Raw genomic sequence first — 17862 nt, forward strand, 5'->3', positions numbered from 1 at the left:
AAGTATTTCTTACAAATACTCTTTCAATAGAAAATCAGGTGAATTTTAGCACTATAAACATAATGACCGACATATTAGAGAGAGGTTTAAGGATCGACCTCCAGTCACAGACAAAACATCCTCCAGACTGAGCATAGTCGCGCTACCCCCTCTGCCACGCATACGGTAATTTTACTCCATGTTCGAGTCGAAAGTGTCTTTGTGTGACGTCCGTGTCTTTGAACGGACCAATCACGGCACGGGACTTCGCTCACCTCGTCCCGCGCACCCCCGCATTTTTGGCATCATCGGTTGCATGAAATAATTGCTTTAAACTCGGTCGAGAGGATTCCTAGTCTATGCCTCCAGTATTATCGGTCCCCGGGGTGCGGCGACTAAATCATTTACAACTTTTGTGCGGGGCATTAAGTCGTCACGGTTTGACGCCGTAGTCTCCCGGGGACTATTTATAACGACTTATCATTACTTTATTGATATCCCTGGATGCTGTTTAACATAGGGTCAACTATCTAATAAATATTCCTTTAACGTAGGTGTAGCGTTTTTAGCGGAGACATTTTTTTAAGTAATCAATATTTTGCCTAGTCGTATAGGTGTGTACAGTCGACTTCAAAGATATGTTTACACTTTTGCACCTTACCCCCTTGTAATAAGGAGAAAAATGTAAACACATCTTTGACTTCGACTGTACACATTCGCCGCGCCGCTCACGCATCGACCTCCACAGTCACCAAACCCGTTCTCTAAACACCTATGCATAAATCGTCTGCAATATGGCTCCTCTACACGATGGGCCATCGCCGGCCACTCCAAGGGACGCATTTATGCGTTAGAGGGAGCAAGTGATATTGCTATCTCATTCTACCGCATGGCTGCTTCCCTTGGAGTGGCTGGCGTTGGCCCATCGTGTAGAGGAACCAATAGATGGAAAGGCCTGTGATGGTGACGATTTATACACATTATTTCACGTGGATTCATTGTGCTTATTTTATTTCAGGACCTACTAAATGATTTTTAGGGTTCCGTACCCAAAGGGCAAAACGGGACCCTATTACTAAGACTTCGCTGTCCGTCCGTCCGTCCGTCCGTCCGTCTGTCACCAGGCTGTATCTCACGAACCGTGATAGCTAGACAGTTGAAATTTTCACAGATGATGTATTTCTGTTGCCGCTATAACAACAAATACTAAAAACAGAATAAAATAAAGATTTAAATGGGGCTCCCATTCAACAAACGTGATTTTTGACCAAAGTTAAGCAACGTCGGGAGTGGTCAGTACTTGGATGGGTGACCGTTTTTTTTTTCGCTTTTTTTTGTTTTTTTTTTGCATTATGGTACGGAACCCTTCGTGCGCGAGTCCGACTCGCACTTGCCCGGTTTTTTTATTAATATTAACCGTAACATTTCAATACATAAAGCGCCACTTGCACCATCCCACTAACCCGGGGTTAACCGGTTAAACCGATAACCCAGTGTCACATTGTAATGGTAAACATGGTAATTTTAGGTTTAACCGGTTAACCCCGGGTTAGTGGAATGGTGCAAGTGACCCTAAGCGAGATTATCTTCAATTAAATTTGGACAAATATCGAAGTCGAGAGCTGCCACCGGCGACAATGTGTGCCGAGTGAAGCATGCAATGCGATAATGGAGTCCCTTCGCTCCGCTCGCTGCGCTATATGATGATAATCATCAAAATATTGCATCACTTACCGAAATATTGTAAGTGTCAATCAAAGAATTAGGTGGGTATTGTTGGGCCCTGGCGGCGCGTGGCGCGCGCGCGACCGGCGCGCGGCGCCCAAGCTCGCGTGTTATAATTTTAGGGACTATTGTTTTGATTTTTACGCTGAACAAAAAAATTTACATGACATGGTTACGCGTTTTACGAGTGAACGAACTAAAATTGTTGAACTGTATCGACGACTGAGAAGCCAATCAGCTTGAATAATTTACTTTGTAACTTTAATTTAGCGATTACGGTAAATAACACTAGTACAGTAGGTTTTGAGTAGTGTAAGTTTAGTACTAACTTTTCTTAAATTTTATTTTATTATTATTTTTTTCTATAATTCTAATTATATATATATATAATTAGGTTGTAATATCATATTAATTAGGTAAATATTTGTTTGTTTTTGCATTATTGGATTAGATTTATGGTAGTTTTTGTTGTTATTTCTTAACTTGTTGGCTAAAATTATTTGCTCCTACTAAACTATATCGATACCACTAATTCGAGTCACGGTAGGCCTTGACAGGAATGGCGAGTAGAACTCGACATCAATTGATAAATGCCTATGCGAGACGGGTCTAACTCTGGGCACAACAAAAATAGCCCTTATACAACAGCAACAGTATAGGGCCGATATAGATATTAAGTAAACTGTAAAAATCTTGTGTAAATATAAAGATCTATTTATTTAAATATTTTCACTATCGCACAGTGGCTGCGCGTCAAACATATCCATAGGCAAGCCGGGGCGGGGCTAATTTGGCTTAAGTATATATTTCCTCTACAACTCTGCTCAAACGTCCAAAATCAGGCAAGCCGGTGGGAATCGGCTTTTATGGACGCGCCGCCACTGCTATCGCAAAAAAGAATGATCGTCTAGTGTAGTCGGTTTTCATGGGCTCATTGCCATTAAATCAATGTGTGGGTATTGAATTATTAAACTTAGGTGTGCGATACCTTTTTTTTTTTTAAATATGAATGGGCTTACTCATGGCCACAGACTAGCCGAGGCGTAGACGTGGCCTACGATGGAGCGAGCTCGCCCAGAAGGTGCCTGTTCACTCTTGATTTGAAGGTTGCCGGGTTATAAGAACACGGAAATATAGACGCCGGCAAGGAATTCCATTCCTTGGCAGTGCGCATAAGGAAAGTAGAAGCAAAGCGCTTCGTGCGAATTGGTGGAATATCTACCAAGTAAGGATGGAAACCGGCCGTGCGTCCAAAAGTCCGATGGTAGAATACCTAAAAGGCATGTGACTGTGTGAAACGACTCTCTAGCTTAATACAGTAGATAATTTGTCTCACCTTGTGATCCTTGGGATGATGCATGTGTAGACCAAGTGCTTTTGTATGAGGCATCTGAAAAACACGTTAACATATAAAACTAGCACATCTTGAGGTTTAGGAGGGCTTATTAAATGTAAACCTTTTGAGAATTTGGCAACGAGTAAATAATAGTGGGAGGGGTAAATAATCATTTTGCAAGTTAATCAGTGCCTTGCCTGTAGTTATGTTTTAAATAGCAATATCAGTTGACAAACAACAATTAGAAGGCTAACTAACATTTTGTGAACTAAGTATCTACACGTAAATATGTAAGTATGTACACGTAACTAAGTATTAGGTGCAAATAGGGGAAGGAGGTGTGACTCCGGCTTGTTAAGGAAATTAGATCATGGTTGCTTATTTTATTAGATCGATATATTTAAACAAGTTTTATTATCAATATCATCTCGTAGTTAAAAATATTTGATCAAATCATTACTTCAGAGATTTAGCTTCAACTACCCACTAAAATTTACAAATATCTGATTCTAGTATCGAGTGAAACAGTGAAACCGGACACCTACCATAATTTATTGAGTTAAGGCCGAGCCACACCGGCTTGCGTGTGCGTAACGTGCGCGTGTGCGTGCGCCAAATTGTTGGAGCCGCACACGCACACGTCACGCAAGCGGTGTGCCATCTCTCATAAGGATCTGTATACTACAACGCCGCACGCGCACGTCATGCACACGCAGCCGGTGTGCACAGGCCTTAAAATACTCAATACTATAAACGACCACTCTGACAAAATAAGTTTTTTTTTAAATTTGAGTATTATTAAGTTGACGTTTTTTGAAACAAGAGAATTGTGATTATCAACAAAATCAAGTATAGATACACCTAAGCAATTTTATTAATATATATTTTTGTTAAAAGTAGACAATTAATAGTACATTTCGATGCTAGTGCGGAAGATGCTAGTCCGCACGTGTATCGAACGACGTTTTTTAATACAGTTGCGAAAAAATAAGAAAAACATTGTTAATCGTACACTAAACAAAGGTGGTAACAGTGACAGCTCGGTTAGACGTCGTCTTTAAGTATATTATATCTATGGGCGTTTGGCAGCTATTCCGTTCCATTCAGTCAACTTATTAAGAACGGAATTTTCAATATTGAATATTAAAAAATAAACGTGTTATAATGATGAAGAGGTAAGTAATTAAATATGAAATATGTAATATTTTTCGTATTCTTACATTAACGGTAGGTTTTTATGCTGATTACGACGTTTAAAGGAAACTAACATTAACACTCATCAATAAGTAGTCGTGAATTGGAACAAGTATAAATTTAAAAAAATTGGAAAAGTAAAAAGCACTAGTTCGAGATAACCAACTTTCCGCACGCTAAACAGCTACGTAAAGTAGCACTTTTTGAGCAACTGTATTAAAAAAAATATTTGAGTTCTTGTCAAAGAATTAACATTTTACAAGAGATAGAATAACTTTTATCGGAGCTCCTTTTTCTTGTAGACTGGTACGAGTATATTCTTCAATGCGAACTAAATTTTATTCAAATAAAATACGTATTTTTGAAATGTCATGCAACGCCATTTGTGTTAATCATAATGTCGTAACGTAAATGAAGGTATTTTTTTTTCGCGCCTCGCCAATATCAGTTTGATTTTATTGATATATATTTTTGTTAAAAGTAGACAATTAAAAAATATTTGAGTTCTTGTCAAAGAATTAACATTTTACAAGAGATAGAATAACTTTTATCGGAGCTCCTTTTTCTTGTAGACTGGTACGAGTATATTCTTCAATGCGAACTAAATTTTATTTAACTAGCAAAGTGTTTATTGAGAAAAAACATGAAATGTCTAAGTTATCTGACGGTAAATATCTTGCCTTTACCCACTCGTTCGTAACCAGTTCGTAACTAACAACCTATCCATGGAGAATACAGGGTATGGCCTGTAATACGAGCAAAAAATTAAACTGTAGCCTCACTCCTCACACTGACCAACATTTGTTCAGCAACTTTTAAAAATAACTTGTGGTTTAATTTTTAATACACTTTAAAGTTTATTCTAAGACGCAATGTATTGCGAATTTTGTTATGTTTAAGGCGTGACAAGCAACGTCAATCAAAATGATATGGCGTGGCGATGAAAAATAGGGAGTCTAAACAGTTCATATTTTTTTTAAAGTTGTTGAACAAAAGTCACCGTTTGAGGAGTACAGTTTATATTTTAATTATTTGCTCATGTTACAGGCCCCACCCGGTATATCTGTGAAAACTTATCAGAAAGAAACTGTTGAAGTGCTATTGCTGACCAATCAATTTTTCGGAACTTATGTACCGGTATCATTTGATATTTACCAGATTGCTTTTCAGTGAAACAAAACATCTTGAGGAAACCGGACTAAACCCAATAAGGCCTTTCCGCTGCGGATTCAAAAAGGTCAGATGGCAAGCGCTTTCGTAAAACCTAGTGCCTACGTTAATTCTTAGGATTAGTTGTCTAGCGGACCTCAGGCTCCCATGAGCAGTGAAAAAATGCCGGGATAACGCGAGGAAGAAGAATAATTTACAAATGCATCGGGACTGTTGTTGTCGTTTTTTCTTTTTTAGGAATACGTATTTTTGAAATGTCATGCAACGCCATTTGTGTTAATCATAATGTCGTAACTTAAATGAAGGTATTTTTTTTTCGCGCCTCGCCAATATCAGTTTGATGGGATATCTAACATACCTAAATAGTATTAAAAATACTGTTATCATTAAATATCTTGATCACAAAACGTCCGTGTCAGGATGCCAAAAATTAAGAAATAAATTGTTTAGAAAAGTACTTTTTCATCTTTACGTTTCTGTTCCTTGTTTGGTGATTTAAATGTATTCAAAATAGGACAATATTATGCTCCTGTATTATAATAACGCATTCGTTTTTTTTCCTGATAAATATTTTCATATACGCCCTTAAGAATTTTTTTTACAGTTGTTTATTAGTTGTTTTATAGTAAATGAACATTATTTCGTTGAAACTATTGTTAGTAATCTTCAATTAGAATCTGTTCGCTGTGTCAGATTTTATCAATTTCTTTACTTTTTCATTATCACACATTTTACGGAATAGTGGGAATGTGCATGCATTTGTCTATAAAAGTTTTTCTTGGCAGGTTCAAGTTCTCATTGCAGAGTTTCTCAAAATTCCCAATATATTTCGTGATTCTGTTTATACCAACATAATCTAGAAATCAGAAGGATTTATTTAAGGTCTGTTTCAATATTAAATGCTCCAGTTTGTATGTTGTGTACCGAAATGATGAACAAAATCAATGTTCTCCTTTAATATTGGGAGTTTAGTATCAGCTGATAGTTGAGCGTTTTTTAAACAACGAAAATATAAAATGAAATACATTTTCTGCATCATTAAGTGGCCTAAAATCTATGTACACATGTGTGTGGTATCGTCGTATAAGTTTCGTTTATTTTGGGACTAGGCCGCTGGCCGATAGGCTGTGCAAAATTGTCCCTAAATAATAATAATTATTTAACCATTCACATTCAACAAGTTATACATCAGGAAAAAATGCAACAAAATATGCCCTTTCCGAAGATGCCGAATAGAGAAAATGCAATCACATGTACCTGCCTAACTTCCGCGACAGATAATGTAGGTACTCGACAATTTCAATACGCGAAAACTAGCAAATGGCTTCAAATTATACAAGGCAGCATTAAATGCAGAGGTGGTGAGCTCTCAGAGGTGTCAATAGCAATGAGGGGTCGCGAGCACCCTCAGCCCTTCCCGGGCCGACGGCCGGCAATTGCCGTGAGCCGTGCATTTTGCCGTACTTGACGCCCTAGCGGTCGGCTTCGCGCGTCAATATTCGACTGTTTCAATTTTCACAGAACTTTTATTTAAAACTGGTTTGTGTATTTTAGGTGTATTTAATTTTAGTAGATTCTTGTGGATGTTTAAACTTATAGGCTTAGAGGCTAATGCCTAGTAACCTCTAACTAAGCCTATAAGTTTAAACAATGCATTCAGAAAAGTGCATTGTATGCCATCATAGGTGTGTACTCATCACCATTCGAGTTGCAGTACTATTTACTTTATTCATGAATCTACCCACACACCCATACAATTTACGTAGCTTCATAAACACATGTTAAACAAAATTTGGCCTTAATGCCGTAAATATGAGATATACCGGGTGTGGCCTGTAACACGAGCAAATAATTAAAACATTGCCTTTGCCTGTATTACTTATGATTGTTATAATAAATGCTTTATGGGTTATGGGTAATATAGAAAAAAAATTAATTAAAACATAGATTGTACTCCTCAAACGGTGACACTTTTGTTAAACAACTTTTAAAAATTATGAAGTATTTAGACTCCCTATTTTTCATACAAAATAAATATTATCTTCAATGGACGCCATCGCCACGCCATATCATTGTGATTGACGTTGCTTGTCACGCCTTAAACATAACAATACATTGCGTCTTAGAATAAACTTTAAAGTGTATTAAAAATCAAACCACAAGTTATTTTTAAAAGTCGCTGAACAAATGTTGGTCAGTACAGCCTACAGTTTAATTTTTTGCTCATATTACAGGCCACACCCGGTAGAACAAGAGGAAATCCCTATTTTAACTGGACGAGGCATCCTAAAGTTCAGTATTTGGATATACGTAGGTAAGCCAAAATATAAAAAAAAACCTTTTCATTACTTACTAGATCCATTTTGGATCTAAGAGAATGATTGACACCAACTTACACTTCCATTTCTGTGAGTTTGGTATCTCAGTGTTATTACTCGAGCGAAGAAACCGAGAATTATGTTGCTGTTTATAATAATAGAAGGAGGTATCAAATTTCTTTGATGCGTGTTTTTTTTCATGCCTAGTAAGTACACTTATTTAATCTAATAAATGTTAAATTGCTAAATTTTCAACTTAATAAAATTTGTTTGCGTGATGTAGTGCCATGAAAAGGATGACTCTCTTGGAAGCATTATTAGCTCTTTAATCCATGCACTCATGTATGAGAAAACACTACAAGATGATGTGGTTTTCAAATATTCTGCTGGCTGAACCTAATGCACCTTAATAATGTCATTATTTTGTCATTACTTCTAAAATATTAAAAATGTTTAATAACTTCATTATCGTCCATCATTCTTCCTGTCATTTCTGATTCTATCATTCTAATCAATTGACTGTCAGTAGTAATGTCATTTCTAGTATCATTACTTTGACATAACTCCAATACTGACGGAAATTATTAAAACTATCTTCATTACTTGCCGTCATTCCTTCAAAGTAGTATCAGTATTCATGATAGTATCGGGGCCGTATATAAATGGCAGTGTTAACGCCTTAAGGCAATATTTCTGCATTATTTTTTTTTTAACATACCAAAGAATGGAATTTTTCTAGTCATGTACAAATTAGCCGTTTTTGTTATGCAAAAGTAACAAAATATCAGTAAACATATACTTAAATATATTTACGAGTAATAGTGAATTACTTCATTCATAATTAGGGATTAAATGAGTTCAATACTTCTTTACGTACCCAAGTGGAACTAGGTATTTATTTCCTAATTACCTACAATTTATATATCGTGTAAATCTAATACCGTCAATAAATTATTCAACTTTTTATAATTAGGTTTTTATTTTATAGGTAAGTTTCTTTTATTTTAGTATTAATTTTAATTTCTTTGTAGTTTTAGTTTATTTTAATAAGTTATTTTATATTCAATATGTTATACATTACATAGATAGTTTCTTTGAAATAAAAAGATCAAACACAATTAAAATATATAAAAAAAAAAAATTATTCAAGATGTATATAGAATAAATCTGAGTAGTAATTAAGAAGTTTTTTAAGTTGCACTAAATTGTGCCCCCGTAATTAATTTATTAATTTATTTAAACTTTATTATACACAAAATATATACAACAATGTACATATGGTACATAATGGCCGACTTAATGCCAAATGGCATTCTCTACCAGTCAACCATAGGGCCAAACAGATATCTACAATTAATTCTTGATTTATCGCGAACAGCTGTGTACTGCAAATATTACGAGAAATAAAATACTTTTTAGGTCTTATGATAACCAGCGTTGAAATATTCCCCGTATTTGATTTACACACTGTATTTAGAGTCTACTCAATAAACTACTGTTGGTACTTATGTTAATGTTAAAAGCACTCGATTTTTAAGAAATAATTAGATGTCACAATGATTTGTTTACACAACAACTTATTTAGGTAGGTACTGCTCCGAGAGATGCTGGCATTGAAAATACGGAAAATAATGCAAGTAAAATCTTAGCCTAAAAATCTAGTTAAGTTGTTATATTAACATAAAATAATATGCACAGTAAGTACTACATATGTATACAGACGTAACGAAGAGCTTGTGAACGTTGTCAAACGGATGACTTCAAGGCATTTTTTATCAGAACCTTTAGGAAACACAACACAGCACAAACAAACACTTCACTCACGTCACTTATTGATAATTATAATAATGATATTCACCCGCAAACAGCATAGAGAAGTTGGTAAAGGTGCCCGACCGACTGAGGTAGTCGGCGGAGCTTTTAATATCGAGCATGGCTCACGAGCGGTGCTGCCTCATGTCGGAGTCTAGCGGTCGGGCCGGCGACGGCGGCACTCTCGGCGGGCGCCGGCGCCGGCGGGGCGGGCCCGCCGCGGCCCCGCCCCGCCCCGCCCCCGCGCACCCCAGCGACCCACCCCGCCAATCGCGCGCCACTCCGGCTAATCTTTATCTCAGAAAAATAAACAGGGTGGGCGGGAGATAATGACGAGGAGTTCCTACGGCGCCGGTAATCAGCAGGCTTTGTGGCCCGCGACAGCCTGTTAGCCACCGGCTTATAATGCCGACGGTTTGACAAAAAATTAAATGCGCTGCGAATTTCGATTTTCGATTCCGCGCTGTTTTTGGGGCGCACGTATAAACGGCGGACGATTGCGGACCGGCGAAGAATTGGGTGCACTTGCCCGCTCGGGGGCACTCGTTTGTCACGGCCGCATATTGTTTCTATTTTTTTAATTCAGCCATTCGGTATTTTCATTTCGACACAATGACAGCGGCCGCCGCTTTTGTGCTCGGTTTCATTTTTTAAATTGTTTCACTGTCCGGCGGCGCTATCTTGATAATTGTCCATGTAATTGGGCGAATTTAAGCATATTGTATTTTGAATTCATTTTGTCTCTGATTTGAAAAGGATAGGTACACACAATATAGTAAGCATTGTATGCAAAATAACTTAGGTTGGAGCTAATCGTGATTTTAAAAGCCTAGATTCGTAGAGGGCGCCGGTCGTAGGCCGTAGCCAGTGCCGTGCTACGCCTACGCTACGCGTGAACGATGCTACTACGCGCGGCCGGCGGCTGACGGACCCGCTGTCTACAGTACTTGCTGAGCTGGCGTAACAACTTAGGTACCTATATGTTATTAGGTATACTAGCCCCGATGCAGTGGAGTTCCTTTAGTGAAAATCAAAGACTTTATTTATTATATTTCTTTTTTACACAATAGGTACATATAGACCAAACGACTCAGTAATGGGACACATAATTGATAAGTTTTTACTCGTAATATAATAATAATATATATAATAATTTAGCCTATATACGTCCCACTGCTGGGCACAGGCCATATGCCCATGGATATGTATAATCTAGGTAAATTTATTTGTTTCGATCATAAAAGTCCTCTCCTATTGCATATCTGCATGCATGGGCTCGAAGTAAAAATTGACAGTAAGTACATACTGGCAGAGCCATGTTCCTTTCCCTAGTGAATGGCCTAGGAAAGGAAAATTATTCTATTAAATAAATTTATTTTGCTTGGTACAATTTGTATTTCTTGTATCTACGTTTTATTATTGTAGAATATTCCTATAAAGAATAAAACTACATTAGGACTGGTATTAAAGTTAATATATTTTTAATCTAAAACATTATTTTGAGAAAACAATATAGTCTCGAGATGAGAATATGTGCATAGGGGTCCGTAACATGTATACAGGTACGGCTAAAAGGCCAAAACACAAGAAACATTCCCTAGGTACACCACCAGTGGTACACCTAGTTGCGTCATGACGGATTGACAGCAACTCGATAAGTGGTTGTTTACCAACAATGATTATGTTTCGAAAATCCTCCATTCGCTAATTTTGTATTCCGGAAGGCGACGCGCAAATTGGAACGAACAAATTTTATAAATCATTTTTGTAGCATTTCGCAAAACTTTGTGACAGACGATATTCGTATTTGACGAGGAGAGGGTTTGTACTTGGGACTGTCAATTGCTAGGGAAATATATAAATGCGCAGAGGAAAACGACGTGTAATCCTGTATCAATAAATAAATACCGTAAAATGGGGTGAGTAGGGTCAAAATTGAAATTCAAACCTTTTTTTTACATATGAAAACTGAATCGTGTATATAATAAGCGTTCCGGACGTTTGTATTTTAGTTTTTATTTTATTTTTGGTAGTTCCATTTCATAACTTTGACGATAAAGAGGAAAACCCACCTCACCCCGTAGTGCCTCGTATTTGGGGTCAGAGGGGTTTTCATGCAAAGGTGATTTTGGAAGATTGTTGGATCGATTTTTTTTATTATGCGTATTACTATAGCTCCATTTTAAATTGGAATACATTATGTTTGTAGCAGTAGCCTTAAAATCCCTTCTCACCCCCCTCTCACACCTTCTCTCCCCAATCAAAACCCACCTCTTCCCGCGAAACCTACTCACCCCGTTTTACGGTAGCGACCTATATTTTCTATTGTTATCTATGATTATGTCAGATAATTGACCTTTTAAAAGTTACTAGAAACTACATAGGCTGCCTTTTATATTTCGGGATTTAAATAAACTAGTGCTGCCATCTGCCAACTGAGGTTATAAACGTGTAGTTTAAACATTTTGGCGGCAATATGAATAAAAAAAAAGTTATGACTCGACCTTGTTTTGTTTTTAATTGTCATTTGAAAAAATATCGCATCGGCTTCTACGGAATTGACTCGCGAACATTTTCGAGGGATTTTTTTTACAATTTTCGACGCGGCCTCAGTCAACAACAGAGCATAGATGAACTTTTTTCGACTTTTGAAAATGAAGCACTATCAAGGACGAGTGTTTATCGTTGGTTTGCAGAATTTGTTCGTGGCCGTACTTCGTTTGTGGACGAGTTTCGCAAGGGTCGTCCAAAATCAGTGGCTGTTCCGGAAAACATTGACTCTGTTTGTGAATTAATATTGCAAGACCGTCATGTGACATATCGAAAGATTGAGGCGTCCTTGGACATTAGTGGGACCAGCATACAAACAATATTGCATGAACATTTAGCAGTCAAGAAAGTTTGTTAGCGATGGATACCACATAATTTGACTGGTGCTCAAAAACAGGCTTGCGTGGATTGATGCAAAGACATGCTACAAAAATACAGCGGCAGGGCTTAAAAACATGTGTATGATATTGTCACAGGTGACGAATCGTGGATCTAGTCGTATGAACCGGAAAATTTACAGCATTCGACGGTGTGGGTCTTTCAAATTGAACCAAATCCAACAAAAGTGGTTTGTGCACGAAGTACTGCAAAACAAATGGTTGCCTGTTTTTTTTGGAAAAACTGGGCATATTGCTACCGTTCCTTTAGAAAAACGTAGAACAGTTAATTCTAAATGGTATACAACCATTTGTTTGCCTGAGGCGATTGAAAAGGTCAGGAAAGCCAAGCACCGCAGACGGATTATTTGCACCACGATAATGCTAGCCCCCACCAGTCGGCACAAACATCCGCCTTTTTAAAAGCTCAAAATATCGATTTGATGGGTTCCCCGCCGTATAGTCCTGATTTGGCCCCCAATGGTTTCTTTTTGGTCCCGCACATGAAGGACAAACTGCGCGGTCAACGGTTTTTGACACTTGAAGCGGCGGTCGATGCGTACAAAACGGACTTTTTAGAGGTTTCCTCTTCGGAGTGGTTGAACTGCTTTAAAAATTGGATTAATCAAATGAAGAAATACGTAGACCTCAAAGGAGAATATTTCTAAAAACAATAAAGCCATTTTTGTTACTATAAAGTTGTTAAAAAATTTAAATCCCGAAATATAAAATACCTAGTTATAATAATGTTCATTAGAATGATACCTGTGGTAACCTAATGATGATAAGGCGACTCATTGTTTTTCATCACACTTCCTCTTAAAAGGTGGTATTTCACGCCGGTTTAGCGGGAGCAACAGCAAAAACAATCAGTTGAAAAAAAGACAAAATGTCTCACAAAGTTGTATGAACTAAGAAGATTATAAGTCAAACATTAATTTGAAATCAAGATCTGAACGAGTTTAACATACCGGGTGTGGCCTGTAACACGAGCAAATAATTAAAACATAGATTGTACTCCTCAAACGGTGACACTTTTTAATCAACACCTTTAAAAAAATATGAAGTATTTAGAAACCCTATTTTTCATACAAAATAAATATTATCTTCAATGGACGCCATCGCCACGCCATATCATTGTGATTGACGTTGCTTGTCACGCCTTAAACATAACAAATATAACAATACATTGCGTCTTAGAATAAACTTTAAAGTGTATTAAAAATCAAACCACAAGTTATTTTTAAAAGTCGCTGAACAAATGTTGGTCAGTATGAGGAGTACAGCCTACAGTTTAATTTTTTGCTCATATTACAGGCCACACCCGGTATAACATACTTACTGATGTTTATTATATTAACTCTTTGGTTTATACATTTTTCTCACATAAAGAATTAAATATATAATAATTAAATGACGAGTCTCTGTCCTTCATGTTTTAATTTAGTTTATATAATTAAAAGTATTAAAATATTATTCCTGGAATATTTGGTAAAGACTGTCGGAAGACTGCATGTGGATAAAAAATATAGGTACTGGTAAATAACGCTCAAAGTCACAGACAACCCAACTTTTATATTGTCTTTCTAATTTTATTATGTAGTTTGATAACCACAAATTATTATAATAAAAGTGTTGCTAAAAAAGATTAATTCAGATTCATTTTAAAGATTTACCACATCATGCGAGGCTGGGATTCATTGTGAACAGTCTTTATTCACTTTCGCAACTACCTCCTCGCACAATGTACTACCATTTTGGGGTTTAGGCGGAGTATGTCACATTCTTAGGAGGTCACTTTCGAGTTAGGTCATGTTCTGAGTACGTCACATTCGGAGGACGTCACATTCTAAGTTTGTCACTTTCGGAGGTCGTCACATTCTGAGTACGTCACTTTCTAAGATCGCCACTTTCTGAGGACGTCACATTCGTAGTTCGTCACTTTCTGAGTACGTCACTTTTTTTAGCATGCACGTGCAACGAGCGCCTGCACGAACAGTGGATACCAGCAATCATATTAGCTGTACGGCATATGGCCACTTTTATGTATGATATACAGGGTGACATATCGAAGTTGCTACCCGGATTTTTGACATTCGTGGCCGCTGGTGCAGTCTGGATCCGAACAGTACCTTAAGACATTTTCCCGTTATCGTCTATAGATTCGTATTTCCCTTTAATGGCCACTGAAAAAAACACTCTGTATGTCATACATAAAAGCGGCCGTATGCCGTACAGCTGATTGCTGGTATCCATTGTTCGTGCTGGTGTACGCTTAAACTTACTATGAAAAAAAGTGACGTACTCAGAAAGTGAAGAACTCCGAAAGTGACATCCTCAGAAAGTGGCGTTCTCAGAAAGTGACGTACTCAGAATGTGACGACTTCAGAATGTGACGTCCTCAGAACGTGACCTAACTCGAAAGTGACCTCCTAAGAAAGTGACATGCTCCGCCTATCTAAACCCTATTGCTTTGGAATCAAGAAAATAAATACGTTAAAAACCTAGGTATATTATATCTATCTGATGTTTGCAAGTGGAATCCTGGCACACTAGACTGTTTAGGATTGCGTGTGAAACACATAATAGTGAGTGTTACCCACTTTCGCTGAATGATATTTACTGACGGCGCGATTCGGGAAATGAATTAGAGATGCACTAGATAAGAAATAGTAAAGATATGTGACGTTCCACGGCAAAAGGTACCATTGCCCCGACTGAATATTGGCGCGGCGTTAATAATAAGCGTAAGCACCAGCCGCCATAAGGTACCTTTTGCCGTGGAACGTCACATATCTTTACAATTTCATATCTAGTGAATGTCTAACGGCACGATATCTTAAAGTTCGAATCGCGCCGTGAGCAAGTTGTTTGATGACTGTGGGTAGTGTGGGTGTTGTGTGATTTACAGGCTCTAAATTGCCTTTCCTCTTCCTTAACGTTTAGGATTGGGATATTTGGGATAGGAACAATAGGAACATTGAATAAGTACAGTCAACTGTAAAAATATGGGTGTAGTTAACTTATTCAAAAATATGTCCCATTGTTCTTAATTCGCTGACAGAGCTATGGGACATATTTTTGAGATGATTTGTGCATCCACATTTTAAGGTTGGCTGTGCTTATATAGTTGTTCTTAAATTTGGTAAGTACAAGCAAACACTAGGCTCAAGTACCTAATCTACTCGAGGGAAATAAAGACACTATAATTTTTAGTTTTCTTTGAATTCATTTGGTTTATGTTAATAGTTATTAATTGTGTTATTGTAAAGTTGTAAACATTTGTTCAATTACCAACTGTTCCCTTAAGACGAAACAGGAGCTGAGTTTTAAATATTTTAGGTAAATATACCCGTCTCGCTAACGGAAGCGGTTCCTAAAACTAGTGCGATATAGTCTTATCGAAGCGAAAAATCCTGCGTAAAAATCTCTAAAATCGAGGTTTCGTACTCGACTGTTTCCTCCTCAAAAACTTAACCAATCCTAACTAAAATTGGAAATCTAAATGATTATGAAATTATCTGTTTTCAATACTACCTATTACGCCTCTCATTGCGGCATAGTCAATGAGGCCATTTTGGCCATTTTTCAAGGGCTCTAGCACCTTGAAAAACAAAAATATCAAAAAAAGCAAAACGGTCCGACACAGATATTGACAATATTAATCTGCGTTGATAAAATCATTGCTGTAGCATCAAAACCCACGGAGGACACTCGAGTTCGTTTGTATGGAGAAATGACCACTCCTGTTGGCTCCTAAATTCACATAGACACTTAATGATTTGCAGTTTATAAAGTAAACATGGGAGTTATTTATTAGTCGGCGATGGCTGCCATGAGACGGCACGGCGTCGAACAGGGTGTTAATGGAGAGCTATGGCCCCGCCGCGACCCTCGCCCGCGCTGGGAAGGACTCATTTGCGATCTACTCTACGCAGCTCATATTGGTATTCAGTTACAAGTACCTTAAATTATAATGTCTCAAATATTGATTACCTACAAAAGATACGCCTTGGCATATATAGAATTTAATGAAACTACATAGTTCACTTACGTAGTTAACTAAAAAACACTAAGAACTTACTAAGTACATAGGTAATACAAATTAAATGAGCGACAATTACTTAACCTATCATAAGTATTAGCCAATTTAAATATAGGTATTAATGTGTAAAAGTTACAGCCATCATTTTTCCAAAGACTCTTAATTATTATTGAGTTACTCACTGTAACAGGCGGCCCGATTTGAACCTTAGGATACGTCAAATATATCGGCTAGATACGATATGGATTGGATATGTCAGTGTCAAATGTGACGTTTCTTCAAACAAAACATATCATATCTAATCCATATCATATCTAGCCGTAATATTTAACGTATCTTAATGTTCGAATCGGTCAGTAAGACTCATCAAAACGAATCATTTGAGCTCAATACACCCTCTGGATACGTCCAGAGATCAGCTGTACATTTCAAATGTACTTATAAGATTTTTTGTATTGTTAGTTACAAGTGAAGTTAATATAAGTATGTTAAAAAGGGCTCAATTAGATGGAGCGTTCATGCATTCCCAAAATTGCGCCCTCGAGTCAACTGTGGGCCGTAAAAACTTAAGTGTCGTACTAGGGGCGGTGATAGCCGCGAGTACAGATAATATAGTGCAAAAGCGATAGGTACTTATCAGCAAGTCGTAAAAAGGGAGTCACGCAGAACATAGCTTATGCATAGCTGGATATAGTAAATTGCCAGCATGACATTTTAATATGTATAACACTTTAAACTCCCGCGTTTTGTACCTACACATATTTCATTATACAAACGGGTCTACCGCGATATATTTTTCAGTTTCACACCACCTATTCGGAAAAGAGCTTTTTCTTCCCTGCTAGGATGGATCAAAATAACACTTTTCTGTTCTAGCACACCATTTTACAATTTTTTGCACATTATTTTTATTTTTTATTTTTTTTTAGCTAAAGTAATCTGTTTCAGCATCAGATTGTGTCAACACTATGGTTTTTTTATTTATTTTCCTCATAGTTGATGTGAAAAGCAGTATGTGTCACACGGTATCAAAATAATTTCGTCTTGGGCGTTAACACTTGAATTCCTCATTACGCTCAGGATTCAATGTACGCCCTTGACGCAAATATATAATTTTGATCCCTTGTAACACAAACTACTAATCATATATTTTATTTTACCTTATATTCCGACGTTCCACTCAACTCAGCTCGATTCAACTGGAATGTCGGAATTTAAGGTAAAAATAATGAAATTATATCGCGGTAGACCCATTTGTGTAATTAAATATGACATTCTAAACATATGCCGATTTATAATTTGTACCGAACGCAAGTATGATTGATGCTCTCAGCAGTAATACTGAATAGTTTAAAA

At 37.2% G+C, this 17862-nt stretch overlaps 1 protein-coding gene across 1 annotated transcript in view; it reads right to left on the reverse strand.

The window, feature by feature from the left end:
• Window positions 1-17862, reverse strand: part of LOC134679057 (DNA-binding protein D-ETS-3) — an 81718-nt gene that overhangs the window by 32036 nt on the left and 31820 nt on the right. Inside the window, exon 4 of the mRNA XM_063537896.1 lies at window positions 3041-3094. Coding sequence (XP_063393966.1) covers window positions 3041-3094 — 54 coding nt within the window. The remainder of the gene's footprint in view (window positions 1-3040; window positions 3095-17862) is intronic.

The sequence above is a fragment of the Cydia fagiglandana genome, chromosome Z, assembly GCF_963556715.1.
Source record: "Cydia fagiglandana chromosome Z, ilCydFagi1.1, whole genome shotgun sequence".
NCBI lineage: Eukaryota > Metazoa > Arthropoda > Insecta > Lepidoptera > Tortricidae > Cydia > Cydia fagiglandana.